Raw genomic sequence first — 26,143 nt, forward strand, 5'->3', positions numbered from 1 at the left:
CTGGGCCTGAGTGTCTCCCACAAGAGGTTGTTAGAGTCTGAACTGAATGTGAACTCCCACCTCCCACGCCCTTCAGCCTGGCTTTCTCCCAATGGTCCCTGACCCGCACAGACCCATTCAGCCAGTCCTTGCACCTGCCTTGCGGGGGAGGGGCAGAGAGAGGATATTGGCCTGGTGTAAAGAACAGGAGCATCCGTAGGTCCCTGCTGCACTTGGCACAGCTCAGTGCACAGGGGCTGTGAGATGTCTTTTTCCTCTGGGCCCAGCAAGGGATGTATGTCCCCAGGGAGCTGGGATTGTCGGGACCTAGGAATGCTCCTGTCATGGGCTCTGTCTCACAAGTCCCAGCATGCCCACTGGGCTGGTGGGGTTGGCGCACCCACCCAGGGGCATTCTCAGGGGGCCAAGACTGGGCCTTACCCTCTAGTTTCTCAGCTGGCTGCTTCCTATGGATTATTTCTGCTTCAGCTCCTTCCCAAGTCAGCTTCCCATGCAGCAATCCATGCTGCGCAGCTCCTTCCCAGAGCCCCAAGTCTGCTGTGTCTGGCCCTGGCCCAGCCTCCACCTCCTAGGTGATTAGCCATCTCCAGGCAGCAGCAGAGCCACGAAACAAGCATGCTGCGGCTGGGGAAGGAACAATAGTGACTTGAGCAGTCCCGCTGCAGGGCGGGGGCAGGCTGGTCTGTGGGGCCAGGCAGAGCTGCTCCCATCATGCTGGGAGGGAGACAAAGAGGCTGCCAGCCTCCCGGCAGCTGCAGGTGCTTTAGGTGTTTCTTTGCTGTGTCCTGCGGTCAGGGGCGTGGGCTCTTCCCGGCAGGCCAATGAGAGGGAAGGAGTGAACCATGCAAAGGAGGAGTGAGCCTGACTTCAGAAAACTCCCTGCTCCAGTGCTGCATCTATGCCCTGAGCTGTGAGCCTGGTCCTGTCCAGCTCCCTGCTCTGCTTGGAAACAGCCACTCTCTCCTAGCTCCCGATCAGGTAAGTACCTGTGCTGTCCCTGCGCCCTCAGGCCTGCCTAGCAGTGGCATTAGCCCTGCAGTGGGGCCCAGGAGCAGGGCATAGCAGCACCTCACCTACTGGGCACTGTGCCTGCGCATTTCCCTCCCTGCTCTGTAAGATCCTAACTCCCATTCCCCTGTCCCTTTGGCTTCATCACTGGCCACCTCGGTCAGGGTCTGTTCCTGCCAGTGGTGCAGGCTTTGCTTTCACAACCGTGAGCTCAGGATGAGTAACTAGCAAAGCTGTGGGCTTTACATATGGCAAGAGCAGGCTTTCCTTACACTGTCTCGGGACTTTGCTTTCTAGTCTGGGCTGAGGCCTGGCAGTGGCCCCACCGCCAGCTCCAAAGTCTCCTGTTGTGTGAGAGGGTTCCTGGCGTATTCCAAGAATCCACGTTTCACATTAAAGGAACAGATTGTGGTTTGTGCAAAGAGGCTTTGATCGGCTTTGACTATAGCAACCGTATACCCCCTACCTCCCCCCTCCCCCCCAACACACACACACAGAGTTCGATCTTTGGAATCCAAAAGCTCGTCCATTCCGGGAAGATGGGCTCTCTTTCTGAAACCTTCAGTACAAGGCTACAAAGGCCGTCTAGACAATGTGAACTAGAGCTGGCTGGAAAACAGGAATTCCATTTCATAAATCCATATCAGGATGAAACAGAGTCCTTTCACATTTTTCTGTGATTAAACAAGAAACTTCCAAATCCTCCTACCCTCTTATAGCTGGTAGCCCAGTGATGAGGGCATTCACCACGTGTAGAGGAGATCCAGTTTCTAGCTTCCTATCAGGACTGCCTGATTTAAATGTGGGTCTCTCACGTCCTTGATGAATACCTAATTACCAAGCTACAGAGTCAGTCTTTCTTGCTGATCCAATTAATAGTTAATTATTTATACAAAGTGGAACAGCTCCAGCAGGAGAGAGCACAAGAGCCTAAAATAGCTACTAGCCCTGGGCTTAGGGTTGCCAACTTTCTAATCTTCGAGGCTCCGCCCCTGCTTGCTCCATCCCCCCTCCCTCTGTCGCTCGCTCTTCCCCACCCTCATTCACTTGCTGGGGCAGGGGGGTTGGGGTGTCAGAGGGGGGTGAGGGCTCTGGCTGTGGGTGCAGGCTCTGGGGTGGGGCCGCGGATGAGGGGTTTGAGGTGCGGGAGAGGACTGGGCAGGAGGTTGGGGTGCGAGGGGGGGTGAGGGCTCTGGCTTGGGGTGTGGGCTCTGGGGTGGGATTTGGAGTGCAGGAGAGGGCTCAAGGCTGGTGCAGGGGGTTGGGGTGCAGGATGGGATTTGGGGTGCAGGGTTCCAGCAGCCCTTACTGTGGCTCCCAGGAAGCAGCCGCCAGGTCCCTGCAGCCCCTAGGCGCATTTATGTCCAGAAAGGGTCTGTGCGCTGGCCCCCGCAGCTCCCATTTGTCACAGTTCCCGGCCAGTGGGAGCTGCGGAGCCAGCACTTGGGGCGGGGGCAGCACACGGAGTCTTCCTGTCTGCCCATGTGCTTAGGGGCTGCAGGGACCTGGCGGCTGCTTCCAGGAGCCGCGTGGAGCTAGGGCAGGCAGGGAGCCTGCCTCAGCCCCAGGCCGTGGCTGCACCACCAACCAGAGCCACCAGGGTCCCTTTTCAACCAGGTGTTCCGGTCAAAAACCGGACACCTGGCAACCCTCGCAGGGCTTTGTGGGAGACCCTGGTTCCCATCCCCATTCTGAGTTGGCCGGTAGAGTACACTAAAAAGTTGACTATTGTGGAGTGTCTTTCTCTTTCCTTGGTTTTGACCAGAAATTCCATTCTGGCTTTAAGAAATTTTTCCAAGAGAAGTTCCATCAAAAGCATCACATTTCCATTAAAAGTTTTGTTTTCAACAAATTGGGATTTTTCTAATAAAAAACGCTTAGTCAAATAATCCCCAGCTGTAATATAAACCCAGTAACCCAAAGGTCACATCACCTCTCCTCCCCAGCTCACCCACTACTGCTCTGTTCTTCCAACCTGCAGGTTTGTAGCTAATGTCTAGCAGCAGGATATCTATGTGCTTCTGTGCTACACAAAATCAAGGAGCGCTAAAGCACGGCCAGGGATTCATGCCCTCATTCTCCCTATGGGCCCCAATGCCTAGCTGAACTACATCTCTCATGATGCACTACAGGGGCTCAGCCACAGGGAAAAACTGCAAAAGCTGGAGGGAGGGAGAAACAAAGTATCTCTCTGTCTGTGTGTGTGATGCATTTGCCGGGAACAGAAAGGAATGGAGTCTTAGAACTTAGTAAGTAATCTAGCTAGATATGCGTTAGATTCTGTTTGTTTAAATGGCTGAGAAAATAAGCTGTGCTGAATGGAATGTAGATTCCTGTTTTTGTGTCTTTTTGTAACTTAAGGTTTTGCCTAGAGGGATTCTCTATGTTTTGAATCTGATTACCCTGTAAGGTATTTACCATCCTGATTTTACAGAGGTGATTCTTTTACTTTTTCTTTAATTAAAATTCTTCTTTTAAGAACCTGATTGCTTTTTCATTGTTCTTAAGATCCAAGGGTTTGGGTCTGTGTTCACCTATGCAAATTGATGAGGATTTTTATCAAGCCTTCCCCAGGAAAGGGGGTGTAGAGTTTGGGGAGGATTTTGGGGGGAAAGATGTTTCCAAGCAGGCTTTTCCCGGTTATATATCTGTTAGATGCTTGGTGGTGGCAGCAATAAAGTCCAAGGGAAAAAGGAAAATAGTTGTACCTTGGGGAAGTTTTAACCTAAGATGATAAAAATAAGCTTAGGAGGTTTTCATGCAGGTCCCCACATCTGTACCGTAGAGTTCAGAGTGGGGAAGGAACCTTGACATGATGGCAGAGCGGTGGGATTAACTTGAAATCATTTTGAGATCAATTTGAGATTTTTGAACCAGAAGCACAGATGGGGGGGAAGGGATAGCTCAGTGGTTTGAGCTTTGGCTTGCTAAACCCAGGGTTGTGAGTTCAATCCTTGAGGGGGCCATTTAGGGATATGGGGCAAAAATTGGGGATTGATCCTGCTTTGAGCAGGGGGTTGGACTAGATGACCTTCTGAGGTCCTTTCCAACCCTGATATTCTATGATTTTAAAAGGAAATATTTTTTTTCCTTTGGGCTGCTGGAAAGCAGGTTTTAAGCTGAAAGCAGTTAGAGGTTGTTTTTTTTTTCTCTTCTTGGGGGCCAGAGCAGAGACAAAAGAGGATTGTCTTTTGTGAGCTGGAGTTTTCTCTACCTAAAGGAAGGGTAGTTAACCTCCTGCAGGGAAATTCATAAGTCTTCACAGACCTGAAGAAGTTTTTTTTCCCGAAGAGCAACTAGAGGGGTTTTCTGCCTATTTACATGGAGACAAAGGTGTTAGTTTTTTTGTTTTTTTTTTTAAGGATTTTTCTGTAGGCTGACAATCACTATCAGAGAACATAGGTATCCAGACAGCACAGCAAAATTTTACAAGCCAAGTTTTTTTTTTTCTTTCTAACTCTCGGCTGTAAAGTTAATTAAAACAGAGAAATTAGGATGACAGACTGCACTGTTCAACAGAAGCTGGAATTAGCCAGATTTGAGGCTGAGGAAAGACAAAAGAAACATGAAAGAGGGTAGAACTCAGACAGATGCAGAAGGAAAAAGAGAGGAAGCATGAACTGGAGATGGAGAAGGCAAAGGCTCAGCAGAATATACCAACAAACCCTAGCAATCCTTCTCCAGGTACCACTTCCCAACGCAGAAAGTTCCCCATCTACAAGGCAGGCGATGATACCGAGGCCTTCTTAGAAAACTTCGAAAGGCCTGCCTTGGGTACAGCATCTCTACAGACCAATAAATGGTAGAGCTGAGGCTGCAGCTCAGTGGACCCTTAGCTGAGGTGGCGGCTGAATGCCTAAGGAACATATGAACAAGTATGAACTGTTTAAAACCAAGGCGAGAGTCAGAATAGTGCTAACACCCAAGCATTCCCATTGGCGGTTCAGAGCCCTAAGGTGGAAACCAGACGTGTCATTTACCCGACATGCCTACCACATTATGAAACATTGGGATGCTGGGATATCAAGAGCAAGTGTTAAATCTCCAGAAGATTTGCCCTTCCTAATGCAAATGGAGCAGTTCTTAGAGGGAGTTCCTGAGGAAATAGAAAGATATATCCTAGATGGGAAGCCCAAAACTGTAATCGAGGCAGGGGAGATTGGAGCCAAATGGGTGGAGGTGGCAGAAAAGAAAAAAACTGGTCGCAGTTGGAGCAGATACCAGAAGGGACAACCTCAGACCAGACCCTACTACTGGGGGCAGCCCAAGGCCCCACCTACCCCCCAAGGAACCCTCCAGCCACCTTCTCGTCCCGCCACACCATTCTTCAACAACCCACCTCACCCCAGTGACCCATCAGCTGGACGATGTTTTAAATGTAACGAGCTGGGGCATGTAAAGGCCAACTGCCCCAAGAACCCCAACAGATTACAGTTCATTGCACCAGAATCACACCAGAGGTCCTCAGGCCCAGATACCTCCCAGATACCCTCGGAGCAGAGGGAAACTTTGAGTGTGGGCGGGAAGAAGGTCACCGCGTGGAGGGACACTGGAGCACAAGTGTCGGCTATCCATGCTTCCTTAGTGGACCCCAATTTAATCAACCCAGAGATCCAAGTGACGATTCAACCCTTCAAGTCCAACTCTTCCGATTTGCCTACAGCCAAGTTGCCTGTCCAGTACAAGGGCTGGTCAGGAATGTGGACTTTTGTAGTCTATGATGATTATCCCATCCCCATGCTGTTGGGGGAAGAGTTGGCCAGTCGTGTGAAGCTAGCCAAGAGGGTGGGAATGGTCACCCGCAACCAGGCTAAACAAGCCATCATGTCTAGCTCTGTCCCGGAAACTTCTACCAGGACCAGGTCAGAGGTGATGGACCCGGACCCCAGGCCAATGTCTGCAACAGCAGTAGTGGATCCAGTCCCAGAGACCCAGACAGAGCCAGTCCCAGAACCAGAACTGGCAGAACTAGCACCAGACCCATTGCCAGCACTGAACCCAGTACTTGCAACCCCAACACCAGAGGGCCCCACCGAACCTGAACCGGCAGCAGCCCATAACCCTACACAAGAGGCTCAGCTGGAGCCTGAACCCCAACATAGTGCACCAGTAGAGAGCGGTTCACAGTCCACGGAAACAGCCCCATTCCCTACATTGCTTCCAGAGGGACCAAGCATAGGTCCACAATCCAATGAGGAACTGATGTCTCCAGCATCAAGGGAACAGTTCCAGACCAAACAGGGAGCAGATGAAAGCCTCCAGAGAGCTTGGACAGTGGCACGGAGCAACCCACCGCCTCTCAGCTCTTCTAATTGATCCAGGTTTATTGTAGAAAAAGGACTTCTATACAAGGAAACTCTTTCTGGTGAACACCAGGAAGACTGGCATCCTCAGAGACAGTTGGTACTTCCAACTAAGTACCGGGTCAAGCTCTTGAGCTTAGCCCATGATCACCCTAGTGGCCATGCTGGGGTGAACAGGACCAAAGACTGTTTGGGGAGGTCATTCCACTGGGAGGGAATGGGCAAGGATGTTTCTACCTCTGTCCGATCTTGTGAGGTATGCCAAAAAGCGGGGAAAACCCCAAGACCAGGTCAAAGCCCCTCTCCAGCCACTCCCCATCATTGAAGTTCCATTTCAGCGAGTAGCTGTGGATATTCTGGGTCCTTTTCCAAAAAAGACACCCAGAGGAAAGCAGTACATACTCACTTTCATGGATTTTGCCACCCGATGGCCGGAAGCAGTAGCTCTAAGCAACACCAGGGCTAAAAGTATGTGCCAGGCACTAGCAGACATTTTTGCCAGGGTAGGTTGGCCCTCCGACATCCTCAAAGATGCAGGAACTAATTCTCTGGCAGGAACTATGGAAAGCCTTTGGGAAACTCATGGGGTAAATCACTTGGTTGCCACTCCTTACCACCATCAAACAAATGGCATGGTGGAGAAGTTTAATGGAACTTTGGGGGCCATGATACGTAAATTCGTAAATGAGCACTCCAATGATTGGGACCTAGTGTTGCAGCAGTTGCTATTTGCCTACAGAGCTGTACCACATCCCAGTTTAGGGTTTTCACCATTTGAACTTGTATATGGCCGTGAGGTTAAGGGGCCATTACAGTTGGTGAAGCAGCAATGGGAGGGATTTACACCTTCTCCAGGAACTAACATTCTGGAATTTGTAACCAACCTACAAAACACCCTCTGAACCTCTCTAGCCCTTGCTAAAGAAAACCTACAGGATGCTCAAAAAGAGCAAAAAGTCTGGTATGATAAACATGCCGGAGAGCATTCCTTCAAAGTAGGGGACCAGGTCATGGTCTTAAAGGCGCTCCAGGCCCATAAAATAGAAGCATCGTGGGAAGGGCTATTCACGGTCCAGGAGCGCCTGGGAGCTGTTAATTTTCTCATAGCATTCCCCACCTCCAACCGAAAGCCTAAGGTATTACCATATTAATTCTCTAAAGCCCTTTTATTCCAGAGAATTAAAGGTTTGTCAGTTTACAGCCCAGGGAGGAGACGACGCTGAGTGGCCTGAAGGTGTCTACTGCGAAGGGAAAAGTGCTGGTGGTGTGGAAGAGGTGAACCTCTCCATGACCCTTGGGCGTATGCAGCGACAGCAGATCCAGGAGCTGTGCACTAGCTATGCGCCGACGTTCTCAGCCACCCCAGGACTGACTGAACGGGCATACCACTCCATTGACACAGGTAATGCTCACCCAATTAAAGTCCAACCTTACTGGGTGTCTCCTCAAGCTAAAACTGCTATAGACCGGGAGATCCAGGATATGTTACAGATGGGTGTAATCCGCCCCTCTGGCAGTGCATGGGCATCTCCAGTGGTTCTAGTTCCCAAACCAGATGGGGAGTTACAGCATTTAGCTTACGGTAATCCACGCAAAAACGTAACTCGCCCAGACAACTATCCAATGCCATGCACAGATGAACTATGAGAGAAACTGAGATGGGCCCAGTTCATCTCTACCTTGGACTTAACCAAGGGGTACTGGCAGGTACCGCTAGATGAATCCGTCAAGGAAAGGTCAGCCTTCACCACACTTGTCGGGCTGTATGAATTTAATGTACTCCCTTTCGGGCTGCGGAATGCACCCGCCACCTTCCAAAGACTTGTAGATGGTCTCCTAGCGGGATTGGGAGAATATGCAGTCGCCTACTTTGACAATGTGGCCATATTTTCGGATTCCTGGGCAGAACACCTGGAACATCTACAAAAAGTCTTCGAGCACATAAGGGAGTCCGGACTAACTGTTAAGGCTAAGAAGTGTCAAATAGGCCTAAACAGAGTGACTTACTTTAGACACCAGGTGGGTCATAGAATCATAGAATATCAGGGTTGGAAGGGACCTCAGGAGGTCATCTAGTCCAACCCCCTGCTCAAAGCAGGACCGATCCCCAATTAAATCATCCCAGCCAGGGCTTTGCCAAACCGGACCTTAAAAACTTCTAAGGAAGGAGATTCCACCACCTCCCTAGGTAATCCATTCCAGTGTTTCACCACCCTCCTAGTGAAAAAGTTTTTCCTAATATCCAATAGTCAAGGAACTATCAACTCCCTACAGGCCAAAGTGGATGCTATCCAAAAGTGGTCTGTCCCAAAGTCAAAGAAACAGGTTCAATCCTGCTTAGGCTTGGCCGGTTATTAAAGGCGATTTGTACTGCAATACAGCCAAATCGCCGCCCCATTGACAGACCTAAACAAAAAGAAACAGCCAAATGCCGTTCAGTGGACCCAAGAGTATCAGAAGGCCTTTAACCAGCTTAAAGCGACACTCATGTCTGACCCTGTACTAAGGGCCCCAGACTTTGACAAACTGTTCCTAGTAACCACCGATGCGTCCGAGCGTGGTGTGGGAGCCATTTTAATGCAGGAAGGACCGGATCAAGAATTCCACCCTGTAGTGTTTCTCAGCAAGAAGCTGTCTGAGAGGGAAAGCAACTGGTCAGTCAGTGAAAAAGAATGTTACGCCATTGTCTACACTCTGGAAAAGCTACGCCCATATGTTTGGGGACGGCATTTCCACCTGCAAACCGACCATGCTGCGCTACAGTGGCTTCATACTGCCACGGGAAATAACAAAAAAATTATTTGGTGGAGTTTAGCTCTCCAAGATTTTGATTTCGACATCCAACACATCTCAGGAGCTTCTAACAAAGTGGCTGATGAACTCTCCTGTGAAAGTTTCCCAGAATCAACTGGTTAAAATCGTCCTTGAGATGTGGAAAATATTGTTAGTCTTTATATACTTGGTAGTATATTTAGAGATGCATGTGTCTTATTAACTCTGTTTTCTCCTAGAGCTCCAGGAAGAAATCGCAGCCAGCGTTTCACCCTATCTGTGATTTGGGGGGCGTGTCATAAATATAAAGGGAAGGGTAAACACCTTTAAATCCCTCCTGGCCAGAGGAAAAACCCTTTCACCTGTAAAGGGTTAAGAAGCTAGGATAACCTCGTTGGCACCTGACCAAAATGACCAATGAGGAGACAAGATACTTTCAAAAGCTGGAGGGAGGGAGAAACAAAGTCTCTCTTTCTGTCTGTGTGTGTGATGCATTTCCCGGGGACAGAACAGGAATGGAGTCTTAGAACTTAGTAAGTAATCTAGCTAGATATGCGTTAGATTGTGTTTGTTTAAATGGCTGAGAAAATAAGCTGTGCTGAATGGAATGTAGATTCCTGTTTTTGTGTCTTTTTGTAACTTAAGGTTTTGCCTAGAGGGATTTTCTATGTTTTGAATCTGATTACCCTGTAAGGTATTTCCATCCTGATTTTACAGAGGTGATTCTTTTACTTTTTCTTCAGTTAAAATTCTTCTTTTAAAAACCTGATTGCTTTTTCATTGTTCTTAAGATCCAAGGGTTTGGGTCTGTGTTCACCTATGCAAATTGGTGAGGATTTTTATCAAGCCTTCCCCAGGAAAGGGGGTATAGGGTTTGGGGAGGATTTTGGGGGGAAAGACGTTTCCAAGCAGGTTCTTTCCCGGTTATATATCTGTTAGATGCTTGGTGGTGGCAGCAATAAAGTCCAAGGGAAAAAGGAAAATAGTTGTACCTTGGGGAAGTTTTAACCTAAGCTGGTAAAAACAAGCTTAGGAGGTTTTCATGCAGGTCCCCACATCTGTACCCTAGAGTTCAGAGTGGGGAAGGAACCTTGACAGGGTCTCTTATGGGATTATCCCATGCCTCGTAATCAAAACGTCTTCTTCTTTGGTGACTCTTGTATTCTTGAATGGGTGGGAAAATAACTTCAGTGTGAAGTTCCTCTGCCAACTTCTGTGCACTCTTCAGAGCATTTTAAAATCCCTCATCTGATCGGTAAGACTGTAGGTATGACTTTGCTTTGTCCAGTTGTTCCATTGCTCCAGATATATCAAGGTCAACACCTTGGAGTCACTTGCTTACCACATTTATTTCAAACAGTATGTCATGCCTCAACACTAAGCCACACAGAAATTTGAAGTTATGTATGTTTCTGGTGATTCCATTTCCCTCTGCCACTGTTCTCCCACAAACAGTTCCTGTCATAGCATTATCCTCCATAATGGCAACTATGGCATCATCTATCTTCCCAATTTGGTGTTTGGTAGGCTTTATCGCCTTCACTCGACTTTCCCATCATGTGGCACTTAGTGGTTTCAGTGTCAGAGAGGATGTTCCCAGATGTTGCTTCAAAATTTGCCATCGATGAGTTGATGCAGAGAAAAATACAAAGATGCTTTGAATTACATTAAAAAATTCAGCAGCCTCGCTAGAAGCTGATGCTGCATCACTGACCACCAAGTTCAATGAATGAGAACTGCATGGGACAAAGAAAAGCTTGAGGGTTTAACTCTCGGATCCGTGTCTGCACTCCTTTGTTCTTTCCTCTCATGTTGGCACCATTATTGTAGCCCTGACCTCTCATGTCAGCTATCGCAATTTCCGTATCTTCCAGCTTTTTAAGAAGCACATTTGTCATACCAGCTCCTGTAGTATCATCAATGTCAATAAATTATAGAAAATGCTCTGACAGTCACCATTGCAGGGACATTTTCACTAGGTTCTGTTGTCATTACAAAATGCGCCATTAAAGTCATTTGTTCCGTATGGCTGATGTCAGGTGTGCACTCCAGAATAACAGAGTAATATCTTGCTGACTTCAGATCTGCCACAATCTTCTGTTTTGACTGTTGTTGCCAGTAACTGTATGATCTCATTTGGAATTGTTTTTCCAAGGTAGTGGTGTGTGTGTGTACATTTCTTGGGTGGTGACTCTTCTTAGATGCTCCTGGAGTACAGCATCAAACTCAGCCATCAGCTCCACAATTTTTAAGGACATTTCCATTGTTTGGCAATACAGCTGATCTGAAGTGCCACGCAGTGCTAGATTTTGGGTAGCAAGCATTCTGACAATGGCAATGAGCCTTTTCAGAACATTTTTGCCAGTAAAGAGACTCTGATGCAATCTTCTCTTGATGCTCATCATCTATGGTGGCCTTTAACCTTAGTCTCATCTCAAGCTCTTGCAACCTTTTGGAATGCTCTCTGGTGATTTGCTGCCTTCTCATGGCATGCCAGATTTCTAGCCAGATTTCTTCCAGTCCTTTGGGTTCTACAGGAACAATGGGCTGGAACATTAGACTGGAAGAGTTTGCAACAAAAACAGTATGCAGCATTCTGGGTTTTTGAGTACATAAGGCATGGCCTCTCCACTTTTTCACCATTGGGGATTTCACGCTAGTAATGTGTTGGATGGAAACTTCTATTTTCATTGTCTTTGGGGAACATGAAGTTTTTTCACTTGCTGTGGCCCATGCAGCACAAGGAACTCCCTCAGGCTACTGCTCAAGTGGGTCCACAGACCTGGATCATCTTGACTTAAGGAACTAAACTCAGCAGCAGCTGTTTTTTGTGCCTCCACCCCACTCTTCTCTGATCTACAGTTTTCTTCAGGAATGTGCATGGTTACATCCATTTGAGATGGAGATATGGATGCTGCAGTGGCTGCCAGGTCACCTGCACTCTGACTAACTGGAAGATCAGGCATCTCCTCACCACTCACATCCTCACTGGGGCCGGAAGGCTCACTGTGAACATTTGTGTCTATGTATCTCAGGAGAGCTCCTTCCTGCTTAGATAAGAAAGCAAATGAAGCTTTTCCTCTTTTTCTGAATGCTGCCCCAGAGGGGTGTTTTCTTCTTTCAATCATGAATGCTGTTCTGTGCCAGCTATAATGGCTCTCAACACTCAATTGAAGGGGACAAATAAGCAGGCTGGTAGCAGGGCCTGAGTGAGGGAAGATATCAGCATCTTAAGGGCCTAACTGGCTGCTACTACTTCAGTTGACTGCCGGTTCTCCTCAAGTGGGTTCAGGGAAGCAGCAGGAAACAGGAAGCTCCCTGAGAAGCTGGTGTTAATCAGTCCAGGCTCCTGGGGGTGCTAGAGAGGTACATAAGAGGCTCCTCCTCCTCCTCCTCTCTCTCCCTGCAGCTCCTGCTGCTTTCTGTTATTCCCTCTCACCTTTTCTCCTGTCTTCCTGTTATGTCTCTTGTGCCCTCCTTCCTCCAGCACAGCACTCCACCGTCTCTGTGCATCTAGAGCAGAGAGAATACATATGCACCAGCAGCAGACACAATTTTCTACACTCTGGGTCCCAGTGGCACTCCCCACAGTCTGGCACCTGAGGTGGATGCCTCAGTTCGCCTCATGGTAAGGCTAGCCCTGCAAGAGCTCCTGCAGCAGGGGCCGGAATCCCCTGATTCAATATATCTGGAACATTGGCAACACTGTCTCCCACATGCACTGGGACTGGGCAGGGGGCATTCAGCAATCAAAGGACAGACCACAAACCATCATGTAGTCTGGTTGTTTTTCGGTGTCCAGTCCATCAGTTTTGATCTCTTGACATTGGCAATACTGAGACTGTTTTGGTATAAATGTTTTGACCAATTTTTTTGACCAAACCAAAGAAAATCACCCCAAAACTTCCATCTCCAGTGGCTCCCAGTTATGGCCTCTCTGCACACTCATTAACACATGCAGCACACACCAGTGCATGGGAGAGAATTGGACCCTTTCGTGTTCTATCTGAAGGGCTGTCCCTCTGTCTCTTGGAATAACCAACGCTGCTGTGGGTCAGAGCTGGGCTACCCTGCTAGGGTGCCCAGGGCTGGAAATGCAGGAGGTCATGCAGGAATCCACGGACAGAGCTGTTTGTGCAGAAAGCAGAAATAATGGCGCGTGCGTGGGTGGACTGGGTGGGGGTGATCCAGAGCTGGACTGGAAGAGAGTGTCTTGTTTACACTGGGAGCATTTTATTGACACCTCGGTAAGAATCCAGGACAACAGAGCCCATTGCTCAAGTGTCTGCAAGAAACTCAACCCCCTGCTGCCAATGTTCCCTCTAATTTTTAACAGGCTGTGTGTGCAAAAAAAATTTTCTGTGCCGCCGACGAATTTTGCTAAAAATAAATAAAAGCCGGAGCGCCACCGCCAAAGCAAAAAAAAAAGCCGAAGTGCACGCTGTGTTTCGCCGTGTGCACGGGGTTTAAGATCTGTGTGCACGCGCACATGGGCACAACTTAGAGGGAACAGTGCCTGCTTCAATCACCTCCAGTTTACAAGAGACTAGGAAGTCCAAGGGAACGCCTCAGCTCAGTGTAAAGTAAACACTTTTCTCAACAAAAGATCAAATAGCCTCTGCATACACTGAAGTGTCTGTTAGTACTCCAGAGCCAGGAGTGAGGTATGCTGGCAGAACTGGGAGTGGGAAAGGCTCCAACAAGGCCTGATAAAGTCAAGATAGAGGGTCAGTGGCACTGGTGAGATCCATGACTGGAGCTCCTAGGGCTACCACAGTACAATATATACCAATAATAGTAATAGGTCAGCAGGTGAGAGATGGAAGGGGAGACTGGCATAGCTGGAGGGCTGCCAGTCAGGGTTGAGGTGCATTGGCAAAGTTTTATGTGGGGCAGCCAGGGCTTGCATAGATGGGTTGCTGCAGACTGAGAGGAAGGTGCATAGGCAGGTGCTTTTACCGCACCTGTCTGTGCAGTGCTTGACTAGCACAGGTGTGCTTTGTGCCCCGCGGGCGGGTGCCTGCGGGTTGGAAGTGGCACAGTGACTTACTGGCTGTATGTTAGCTCACAGAACAGCATCATTTAAACCTGCCTGAAAACATCCTATTGTCTTCCTTGGACTAACATACGCTGTTGATCTAAGAAGGTCAGTGCTCATGATTTACCTGGCTCCCCTTCAGGCTGGCAATGAAACCACTAGACTAGAGAGACTCTAGTCCACATTTTAGCCCTTCCCTGATAAAACCTTCCCCTCCCTCCTCCCAGGCCTGGCTCCCTGTGATAGGTCAAACACATAGTACACACATCCTCATGCTTTCCCCACTGCTTCTCTAGAAACCATCTGTAACCAGCATCAGTCTCTAACAACAAATTATAGCCGAGGTGCCAGCTTCTCTGCTGGTCCAGATCGGGATAACACCTGGCCTGGAGGAGATGGGTCATTTGGAAGGGTTAGGACTTCTCTCCACAGGATTCCCTCTCTGTATTAACAGTGGGCACTGTTTCTATCAGGGCCACAGATCTATGCTGCTGGGTTTGGAAGCAGCTGGGGCTGTTGCCTATTCCTTCAGAACTGAGTGGCCATACAGGTCTCAGAATTCAGTTACAGCCAGGAACAAAGGCTTGCTTTCTCCAATGTCTCTCTCACCCTGCTTTGTCAGGACAAAGTCTCCTAGTTTAACTTTCACTCAGGTTCAGGCTAAATGCTCATGGTGAATGAAGCCAGCCAAAGACCTCTTGGATTTGGTCCCTCTCAGCGTCATATCCTTTAAGCAGGGCCACTGAGGTCAAAGATTTACTGCTAAGGTTGCCAGTGTTTTGATCCGCTGACCCACAAGTAGAGCTGATCAGAAAAGAGGTTTTTCCCATGGAAGATAAAAATGAACATGCTGATATAGATATAGATGATATAGAAATATAAAGGTCAACATTTTCCATGGAAAATTCAATTTTTCAGTAAAAAAAATCGAACACTTTACATTTATGGCCAAAATCTTTTTATTAAAAACTGAAAGTTGCAACTCAGAAATGCCACTGCTACAGTGCCTCATGGCCATTGTAGTTTGGGTGCCTCATGCCCCCATTCTCCTCTATGAGCTGCGCTCCCTGGCCAGATTATGTCTCTCATCATACACCACATTCTCCCCTCTTGCTGAGTTGCCACTATGTGTTGTGGGAGATGTAGTCTGGCTGGGGAACCTGTCCCATAAAGCAAAATGGGGATATAAGGCAGCCAAACTAAAACTCCCGGGAAGCACAGCAGTGGCATTTCCAAATTGAACATTTTCAGTTTTCAACTAAAAACCAAAAACTTGTTGATGTTTGGATGTCCAGTTTTTCAACAAAAAGTCAAAATTTTCCATTGCGAACAGACACGTAGTGAAAAGTTGCATTTAATTGAAACTTTTCCATCAAAATACAGTTTTGATGGAAAACTTTCCACCAGTCCTACCCATACAGAAGCTTCTGAGCTCAGCTTATTTCAGTGAATAAAGTGGGCCATGCTAACATGGGCACTTCCTGTTGAAGAATTTTCCTAGCAAGCTGTATTATTCTCTGCACCAGGGTCAAATTCAGAATATAGAGAAAAAATGGAGCTAACCAGCCATGCCCATCGTCCCTCTGGGCACCACATTTTAGGAAACATGTGGATAAGGTGGAGCGAGACCAGGGGAGAGCAACAAAAATGATCAAATGCTTAGAAAAGCTGACCTCTGAAGAAAGTTTTTAAAAAGGGCATGTTTAGAAGACTGAGGGGGGATCTGATAGCAGCCATCAAATATGTTAAGGGCTGTTTTAAAGAGGATTGTCATCAATTGTTCTCCATGTCCACTGAAGGTCGGACAAAAAACAGTGGGTTTAATCTGCAGCACGGAGATTTACATTAGATATTAGAAAAAACTTTATTTCAATAAGGGCAGTTAAGCTCTGGAACAGGCTTCCAAGGGAGGTTGTGGAATCCCTGTCACTGGGGGGTTTTAATAACAGGGCTGGTCTAGCGTTACTTGGTCCTGTCTCAGTGCAGGGGGCTGGACTTGATCACATCTTGAGGTCCCTTCCAGCTCTACATTTCATTGATTCTGTGTGCCTTTTGTAGCTCACTGCCTCCCCAGCCCCCTTCAGATATTTACACGGTAAGCTTGTCAGGCCAGGGGCTATGTCACAGTGTGTTTGTATACCTAGCACCATGGAGCCGTGTCCTGGACTGGCTTCAGACACATAGATAATTACAGAGAGAGACAAGGGGGAGGGGAATATTTTGTATTAGATCAACTTCTGCTGGTGAGAGAAAAAAGCTTTCGAGCCACACAGAGCTCTTCCTCTGGTCTGACTTGTGTATAAAACATGCAGCCACAGGAGCAGCCAAGAGGTCTGGTCTGAGGAAGAGCTCTGTGTAAGCTGGAGAGCTTGTCTCTCTCACCAACAGAGGTAGGTCCAATCAAAGATACTACCTCAGCCACCTTGTCTCACTAATATCCTGGGACTGACAGGCTGCAACAACACTGTATAGATAATGTTAGTAATAGGGAGGAGGAGGAGAAGGCCCTGCCCACCACAGGAGAACACTTGCTTTTCTCCTTAGCAAACAAGGAGAAAGGAATAACCTTGCTAAGCTCTTAGATACCCAGGGGACAGGTACCTTAGAAATACTCACAGCAGGGAGCTAAGCAGGCAGAGTGGGCTGAGCTGGTGGCTGAGCTGAGCTGCCTACGTGCTGGAGAAGCCCATGGCACTCTGTTAGGGTTCCCTCCCCACTCTGAACTCTAGGGTACAGATGTGAGGACCCGCATGAAAGACCCCCTAAGCTTATTTCTACCAGCTTAGGGTAAAACTTCCCCAAGGCACAAACTCTTTGCCCTTAGAGGGTACGCTGCCACCACCAAGTGATTTAACAAAGCATCAGGGAAAGGACCACTTGGAGTTCCTATTCCCCCAAAATATCACCCCAAGCCCTTACACCCCCTTTCCTGAGGAGGCTTGAGAATAATATCTTAACCAATTGGTTACAAAGTGATCACAGACCCAAACCCCTGGGTCTTAGGACAATAGAGAAATCAGTCAGGCTCTTAAAAGAAACAAAACTTTATTAGAAAGAAAAAAGGTAAAAGATGCACCTCTGTAAAATTAGAAAGGAAGCTAATCTCACAGGGCAATCAGATTTAAAACACAGAGGATTTCCCTCTGGACAAAAACTTTAAAGTTACAAAAAGAAAACCAGCACAGAGAAAATCACAAGCCAAAACAAAAGTAAACTAACGCCTTTCCTTGCTAGTACTTATTAATTCTAATGTAGTTGGATTGCTTGCTTTCTTGATCGCTCTCTGGCAAGCACACAGAACAGACAGACAAAAGCCTTCCCCTCCCCACCAGATTTGAAAGTATCTTGTCCCCTTATTGGTCCCTTTGGTCAGGTGCCAGCCAGGTTACCTGAGCTTCTTAACCCTTTACAGGTAAAAGGATATTGTGCCTCTGGCCAGGAGGGATTTTATAGTACTGTATACAGGAAGGTTGTTACCCTTCCCTTTATATTTATGACACACTCCAATAAGGGTGATGTATGCTGCTGCTGCCCTTGAGCCTCTGCACAGTGGAGCCTCTGTTACAAACTGGCAATGCCTTCTCAGCAATATAATACCTGGCAACAGTTTAATAGCTACAGGGAGGCTTTCACAGCGCCCTTGCGAAGAGGAGGGGCCCATGGCTGCGGGCGCCAGGGTGGAATGTCTACTTGGTAGAGTGCATGCAGAGCAGTGACAGGCAAAGCTCTCCTCAATTGAAAGCTGACCTGTCACTCAAGTGGCCCTGCTGCACCATGGCTGTAAGGTGGAGGCTGGGGGGGGATATGCTTATGGCAATCACACCATGAGCATGTCATGGGGTTTGTGCATTTAAACATCTCAACCTTCCCATTGCACAAGATGCTCCTCACCCGGAGTGGCCTAGTGACACTGGGGCACCGGGGGCAGTACCAACATTCACTGAGCCAAGGGGGGACTCCGTAGGGCTATCAATCCCAAATCAGTCCATCTTTGGGAGATGCCTCCTGTCAGGGGATTAAAGCACTGTCTGTGATATTAGGTAAGGAAAGATGGCCTGTGACACTGGTCTGTTGAGTGAGTCTTTTAACGGCTTTCTGCCTTGGCAAATTGAGGGTGGTGAGAATAGCTGTTTCAGTGTGGTGAGGGTGAAGCCCGCCAGGTCTGTAAAGTGCTTCAGGTCCTCTGGTGGGAGATGGAGACATTCTCTCATGGCAAAGTGCTCCTTAGCCTGCGGAGCTCTTCCTGTTTCAGGTCCTGTGATAAATGAAAGTGAGGCAGTGTGGGGGGTGGGGTGGGAGGGGTAGCTTCCTTTTATGGACACCCAGCCAGCCAGTTAGCTATAAAATCCCTCTTGGTAGCTCTTCTCTACTTACTTTACCTATAAAGGGTTAAAAAGTCTGGCTGCGTGCATAGGTAAAAGGAAGTGAGTGGGCACCTGACCAAAAGAGCCAATGGGAAGGCTAGAACTTTTTAAAATTGAAACAAGGCTCCCTTTTGTCCGTGTGTGATTATTCTCCTGGAGAACAGGGACAGGGCTGGACTATGCTGTAAGAGCTTGCGCCAGGTATGGAAAATCATTAAATCATACCTAGAAACTACTCATTTGAAATCCCAGATATGTAAGTAGATCAGGAAATGTCTAGGAAGACATGATTAGGTTTATCCCTTTTATTTCTTTACGGCTTTTGGACTTCTCTGTGCTAACCCCCAAATGCTTTTGTTTTGCTTGTAACCATTAAGCTGGACCTCAAGAAAACTATTCTTGATGCTTAATTATTATATTTGCTCTTTTAAAAATCTAGCAATAGCCTAAGTTCCAGATGTATTTTCTTTCTTTCTGTTTTTAATAAAATTTACCTTTTTTGAGAACAGGATTAGGATTTTTGTGTCCTAAGAGGTTTGTGCATGTTGTTTAATTAGTTGGTGGCAACAGCTGATTTCCTTTGACTTCTTTCTCAGCTCTTCCCTGGAGGGGGGGGTGAAAGGGCTTGAAGGTACCTGACAGGGAGGAATTCCCAAGTGCACCTTCCTGGGTCTAAAGGGGTTTTCTTTTTTTTTTTTTTTGCACTTGGGTGGTGGCAGCATCTACCCATCCAGGGTCAGAGAGAAGCTGTAACCTTGGGAGTTTAATACAAGCCTGGAGTGGCCAGTATTAATTTTTAGAACCCTTGCAGGCCCCCACCTTCTGCACTCAAAGTGCCAGCATGGGGAATCAGCCTTGACAGGTCCCTTCCATGGTGCTGTGCTCTTATCTGGGACTTTCCAGCCTAGGAGGGGAGCAGCTGTCGGCATCATACATCAGTCCAAAACACCTATGGCAGAGGGAGACCCATCCAGGCGCTGGGAGCTGGAGAGACGGGATCTCAAGCAGGTTGAAGCCCGGCTCAGCCATAGGCTGCAGGACTTAGAGGAAGCACGACTCTACCACATGAATTCAATGATCAAAGAGCAGAGGCAGATCCAGAAGGAGATACAGAGACTGCAACAAGGTGAGGCTCCCTTCCCATCTCCTCCAAATAGAGCCCCCAGCCCAGCATGAATAACAAAGAAACCCTCCAAAATTAGACATGCAGTGAGGAGAGATCCTGCCCAGCAGCAAACTCAGCAATCCAAGCAGTGGGGGAAGTGCGAGTGAAGGAGAGAATCTGTGAGGCAACCCGCAGAAAGGGCCAGTTAAAGAGCCACTGGATATTTGGTATTGGTGTCTGTGCTGCGTAGCTGTACTGCACTTGCCTGTCTTCTATGCTGGAACTTGCTTGTGTCAATATCAATTCCATTCCTAAGTTAGGTGTATGAGCAGCTCACACAGCCTTTGCATTGCCACATTAGGGCATTTTTGCAGCGCTCTAAGCTGCTGAGGGGTGTAAGCGGAAAGAGGAGGCAATGTTTCTGGAAGATGTGGCTGTCAGTTAGGTTGTCGCCAGACCAAGTGAAGCCAGGGACATGGTGGGTTCGTGGTGACAGTAAGTTTGCTAGATCTTTTATGCTGTAGTTGGATTTATTTGGGAAGTTTGTTCATGACACCGTTGGTGCCATACACGGTTGGCATAAGTGTCTGGGTTTAGTTATGAATTATCACTTGATTTCAAAATTGCTTCTGTGCACGCCACTTTGCAAACATTGACTAAGCCAGTGCCCAAAGGCACTGTCAGACTGCCCAGGCAAACGATCAGGCCCAAGACGGAGAGCACTGATGTTGAGAATGGGGAGGGCTGGGACTGTGTGAACAGCTGGGTTTTAAGGAGGAGAGAGCACTTTGCAGGGGAGAACTAGATGGCTGTGCCAAGTGGCTGGGGGCAGCATGGGAGAAAACACACAGCTGAGGGTGGGAGACACAGGTGAAAGGCCCAGTGACAAGAGAGGATTGCACACAGCGTGTGGAGGTAGCCAAAAGGAATGGCGAAATGGATGGTAAGATTTCCAGCTAGCCAGCTTGGCCCTCAGCAGTGCCTTGGTAGCTGTGCATTTCTAGGGGTGGCCCCAGGCTCTCCTGTGCTGCTCCCCAGTGTTCTCCATGATTAGTGATCAGTGTTTGCTCATGTCCTAGGCAATTCCCGGAAGAAGGCCCATGTGACTCTAGGGGACCTCTCCCAGGAGGTTGGTAAAAAGCCAGCTCTGCCCACGCTCCCCACTTCGTCAGGGCAGCAGCACAGCAACAGCCGAGCGGAGCAACTGAGGTAAGGATGTGTGTAATGTAACCTTCCTCTGCAGCCTGGCAACCAGAGTCACTCACCACACACAAATGTCCATTAAACCTCAGCGCCCAACCAGGCAGGGGTGACGACTGTACTGAGTGCTGCAGGCATCTCCTGCCCCTGGGCAGGGTAAGCCTCAGGGTGGATGGGGATGGGTGACAAGAGGGAGTTAGATGGTTACAAACATGCTAAGCAGCCTATGGCTGGAGATGCCCATCACAGGACGGGGTAAAGAGAGCAGAGGGTAACTCCCAGATTGGACAAGGTTATCCCAGGCTGAGTGTCTTGTCCTGGGGGAGGTTAGCCACACATGAAACCAGCTTCTGATGGCACTTACTAACAGAACTGGTCAGAACTTGGAAAAACATGTTGAAATGGTGACATTGTCCCTTTATCACAGGGTGTGAAATGGAACCATGGTTATTTTATATATTCTTTTAAATTTCATGATAGTTTTCAAAAATCTTTGAATTTTTAAAACTTCAAAATTTTGGATTTTTGACATTTCAAATTTGTGTTGCTCCCCTCCCCCATTGCCGTTGAGTGCAATAACTGTAATAATGTGGAAAGGGCCAGGTGGAGGCATAGCCACTTGTACCATAGAATCATAGAATATCAGGGTTGGAAGGGACCTCAGGAGGTCATCTAGTCCAACCCCCTGCTCAAAGCAAGACCAATCCCCAGTTTTTGCTCCAGATCCCTAAATGGCCCCCTCAAGGATTGAACTCACAACCCTGGGTTTAGCAGGCCAATGCTCAAACCACTGAGCTATCCCTCCCCCTACCACTGAGCTATCCCTCCCCCCTTGTCACTCATTCCTGTAGCATTTTTCCTTTTACTGCTCGCTAATTTCAAAACTTCCCTGATTTTGGTAAGGGGCAGAGCAGCAAAGGGCAAACTGAGCTCCTGCCAAAGCTTGAGAGTGTTTTGAAGTTACAGAGAGGAAAAAGGAAAAGAGACAGCAAAAAGTGACAAGAAACAAACCCTTGATGTTATTTAATCTGTCACACTCAGTGACAAGACAAAGGGAAATGGAGGGAAAAGGGGAGAAAGAGGAAAAACATCCACTTACCACATTTCACACACACCAGGTTTTCCATTTTTTGTTTCTTTTCTCATATTTGCCAGTGCAAAAAGTAATGAAGTGAAAAAATGTGCTATTTTCTCACTTTCTTTTCATTTTTAAGCTTTTCCTCCTTTGTTTCAGTGAAAAAACGGCAGGGAGAGAGTAAAATATACTAAGTGGGCATTTTACAATAATTTTGAAACCAAAAATGTAGCAAATACCCCAAAATGTTGGTACTTTTTAAATACATTTTTCACTTCAATATTTTTCCAAACAATGAAAAATGTCACTGTACACAAACTCGCTTTGCAAAAACATGTGTGCGTGTTGCCGATAGGTCCCCATTTTTTGAAAGAAGAATTTTTTTTACTGGAAAAATATGGCCTGTCTCGGCTAAAGGGAGCAATGCCCAGCCCATATATATGAGCACCGGGAATCTTGGCTGGAGGAGTCCTGTTGGGCTCACCTGGCAGAGCACCTATTGAAGTCCTGGGAAGGTGGTTGGGCACAAGCCTGCCCACAGCTGAAGGTCCCTCCCACAGCCTAAGGGGAGGAGCTACTGGATCCAGGACTCAAGTGAATGCGGGAGACAACTAATGAAAAACAAGGATGGGAGTGAGGGTCACAGGATCATAAGCAGGGAGCCAGAGAGGGACAGCGAGCAGAGAACCCTGGACAGCACCCACTGCTCCTCTAAGGCATTGAGGGAGCCAGCAGATGTGGCCCAGAGGAACTCTGCCCAGAGTTGTGACCTGAGGGAGGAATAGAAATAGCCCCACAGGTGCAGAGCACCTCCTCATCCAACAACCTCCTCCTGGTGCAACGGACGGCCACCGTGGCCAGCGCCAGGAGGTAGTGGCAAAGAGGTCTAGTGACTTTGTGGGGCCATGGATGGAGTAGGAGGTGCGGGGAGAAGTGCAGCCAAAACCTGAGGAGAAGGTTCTAGAGGAGCGGAAAAGGGGGCTGCAGCCTGGTGCACCAGGGTCTCCCTCTCGCTGCAGAAGGGGCAGGTGTGAGGGAGAGGAGTGACTCACGCCAGGTACACACCTGTGCTCATGGCTCTGTGAAGTAGCCTTACGTGGCAGAGCAGCTAAGCACGATGGGTGGGCAGAGCAGCTGGGCACTGTCATGGTCACTGGGGTCAGGATGGCAAGCAAAGGGAGGTGATTAAGGGAGAGCCGCTGGTCAGTGACTGCACAGGTTTCCACCCCTCTCTCTTCCCTCCTTTATAGAGCACCGAGAAGTACTTTGCCCAAGATGGAGGGACCCACACGGGCAGCCCAATCACCCTTGCAGCATCAGACACGCAACGGTAACATCCTGGATGATGCAGAACAGGAGTCCTCTGGAAGGCATGGATCGACTTCAACATGCACCCAGGCTAAAGCTGCAAGCTCCATCACAGACATCAACCTGTCTGACCTCAGATATTCCGTCGCCAGGCGGCTGAACATCTCTGCCAATCTGGCAGAGCAGGAAGAAACCAGCAGCCAAGGAGAGCTGGGTACAGGCCCCACAGTGCTTCCCCATGGACAGGCAGAGGCCAGCGATGTGGATGGCAGTGACACCATGCCCAAGCCCACTAGCTGCACAGGGAGAAGGAAGCCTTCCCTTGGCCATGAGAAGCTAAGCTCTGATACAGATGCCTATGCCCCCGACAGCAGCCACCTCAGATCCATGCACAGCAGGCCTGGGTTTCTGGAGTTGTATGCTGAAGCCAGGAAGGCCCGGTATATCCGGCACAAGGGCATTCCAGCCTTGGAGAAGGAACTCAGCCTGCAAGAGATCTTTGGGCATGAAAACAGCTTAGACCCCAGCCCCCCAGCAGCAGAACAGAAGCAGCACAACCCTAAATGATGGCTCCTTCCCCTAAGGGAGGCTTGTGAGGGTCAACCACAGGAAAAGGTGGTCTGCCCTGCTGTCTGGAACAGCCAGCTAGCCGGGGTTATAGATTCATAGATTGTAAGGCCATTAGGGCATCTAGTCTGACCTGCTGTAGAAGACATGCCATGGAATTTCACCCAGCTACTGCCTATAGCTTCTGCTTGACCTACAGCATAGCTTTTCGAAAGAAACACCACCTCCTGATGGAAAGATTTCATCTGAGGAAGAATCCACCACAGCCCTTGAGAAGGTGTTTTACCCTCACTGTAAATAAGTTGCCACTTTCTCCCAGTCTGAGTTTATCTAGCTTGATCTTCCTGCTCTTGGCTCTCATTTTGCCTGTGTCTGCTAGAATTAAGAGTCCTCTTTTCTCAGAAATCATCTGCCCATGCACTTGTTGTCCATAATCAAGTGGTTTCTTAACCTTCTTCTCTTCGATCAGCTAAAGAGATTGAGCTGAATTTCTCTCTCACTCACAGGCAGGATTGCCAGACCTCAGATCAGTCTCGTGACTCTTAGAATCATAGAATCATAGAATATCAGGGTTGGAAGGGACTTCAGGAGGTCATCTAGTCCAACCCCCTGCTCAAAGCAGGACCAATCCCCAATCAAATCATCCCAGCCAGGGCTTTGTCAAGCCTGACCTTAAAAACTTCGAAGGAAGGAGATTCTACCACCTCCCTAGGTAACGCATTCCAGTGTTTCACCACCCTCCTAGTGAAAAAGTTTTTCCTAATATCCAACCTAAACCTCCCCCACTGCAACTTGAGACCATTACTCCTTGTCCTGTCATCTTCTACCACTGAGAATAGTCTAGAACCATCCTCTCTGGAACCACCTCTCAGGTAATTGAAAGCAGCTATCAAATCCCCCCTCATTCTTCTCTTCTGCAGACTAAACAATCCCAGTTCCCCCAGCCTCTCCTCATAAGTCATGTGTTCCAGACCCCTAATCATTTTTGTTGCCCTTCGCTGGACTCTCTCCAATTTATCCACATCCTTCTTGTAGTGCGGGGCCCAAAACTGGACACAGTACTCCAGATGAGGCCTCACCAATGTCGAATAGAGGGGAACGATCACGTCCCTCGATCTGCTGGCTATGCCCCTACTTATACATCCCAAAATGCCATTGGCCTTCTTGGCAACAAGGGCACACTGCTGACTCATATCCAGCTTCTCATCCACTGTAACCCCTAGGTCCTTTTCCGCAGAACTGCTGCCTAGCCATTCGGTCCCTAGTCTGTAGCAGTGCATTGGATTCTTCCGTCCTAAGTGCAGGACTCTGCACTTATCCTTGTTGAACCTCATCAGATTTCTTTTGGCCCAATCCTCCAATTTGTCTAGGTCCCTCTGTATCCTATCCCTACCCTCCAGCGTATCTACCACTCCTCCCAGTTTAGTGTCATCCGCAAACTTGCTGAGGGTGCAATCCACACTATCCTTGAGACCATTAATGAAGATATTGAACAAAACTAAACTTGCTAAAGTCAAGAAACAATACATCCACTGCTTTCCCTTCATCCACAGAACCAGTAATCTCATCATAGAAGGCGATTAGATTAGTCAGGCATGACCTACCCTTGGTGAATCCATGCTGACTGTTCCTGATCACTTTCCTCTCGTGTAAGTGCTTCAGGATTGATTCCTTGAGGACCTGCTCCATGATTTTTCCGGGGACTGAGGTGAGGCTGACTGGCCTGTAGTTCCCAGGATCCTCCTTCTTCCCTTTTTTAAAGATTGGCACTACATTAGCCTTTTTCCAGTCATCTGGGACTTCCCTTGTTCGCCACGAGTTTTCAAAGATAAAGGCCAATGGCTCTGCAATCACATCTGCCAATTCCTTTAGCACTCTCGGATGCAACTCGTCCGGCCCCATGGACTTGTGCACGTCCAGCTTTTCTAAATAGTCCCTAATCACCTCTTTCTCCATTGAGGGCTGGCCATCTACTCCCCATGTTGTGATGCCCAGCGCAGCAGTCTGGGAGCTGTCCTTGTTAGTGAAGACAGAGGCAAAAAAAGCATTGAGCACATTAGCTTTTTCCACATCCTCTGTCACTAGGTTGCCTCCCTCATTCAGTAAGGGGCCCACACTTTCCTTGGCTTTCTTCTTGTTGCCAACAAACCTGAAGAAACCCTTCTTGTTACTCTTGACATCTCTTGCTAGCTGCAGCTCCAGGTGCGATTTGGCCCTCCTGATTTCATTCCTACATGCCCGAGCAATATTTTTATACTCTTCCCTGGTCATATGTCCAACCTTCCACTTCTTGTAAGCTTCTTTTTTATGTTTAAGATCCGCTAGGATTTCACCGTTAAGCCAAGCTGGTCGCCTGCCATATTTACTATTCTTTTGACTCATCGGGATGGTTTGTCCCTGTAA

General features: G+C 48.2%; 1 protein-coding gene across 4 annotated transcripts; it reads left to right on the top strand.

The window, feature by feature from the left end:
* The first annotated feature begins 716 nt into the window (after positions 1 to 716).
* Positions 717 to 24,529, top strand: CCDC190 (coiled-coil domain containing 190). 4 transcript variants are annotated; one of them, XM_074962152.1, is made up of 5 exons: positions 717 to 978; positions 7,487 to 7,713; positions 19,297 to 19,611; positions 20,670 to 20,799; positions 23,116 to 24,529. In XM_074962152.1, the coding sequence occupies exons 2-5, from the start codon at positions 7,599 to 7,601 to the stop codon at positions 23,738 to 23,740; spliced, it is 1,185 nt and encodes a 394-aa protein (XP_074818253.1). In that variant the 5' UTR covers positions 717 to 978; positions 7,487 to 7,598; the 3' UTR covers positions 23,741 to 24,529. The 4 variants fall into 4 exon arrangements, with proteins under 4 accessions (XP_074818253.1, XP_074818254.1, XP_074818256.1 ...); XM_074962153.1 differs by having other exon boundaries at positions 7,513 to 7,713; XM_074962155.1 differs by lacking the exon at positions 7,487 to 7,713 and having other exon boundaries at positions 720 to 978.
* The last annotated feature ends 1,614 nt before the right edge of the window (positions 24,530 to 26,143 follow it).

The sequence above is a fragment of the Natator depressus genome, chromosome 8 (genome assembly GCF_965152275.1).
Source record: "Natator depressus isolate rNatDep1 chromosome 8, rNatDep2.hap1, whole genome shotgun sequence".
NCBI lineage: Eukaryota > Metazoa > Chordata > Testudines > Cheloniidae > Natator > Natator depressus.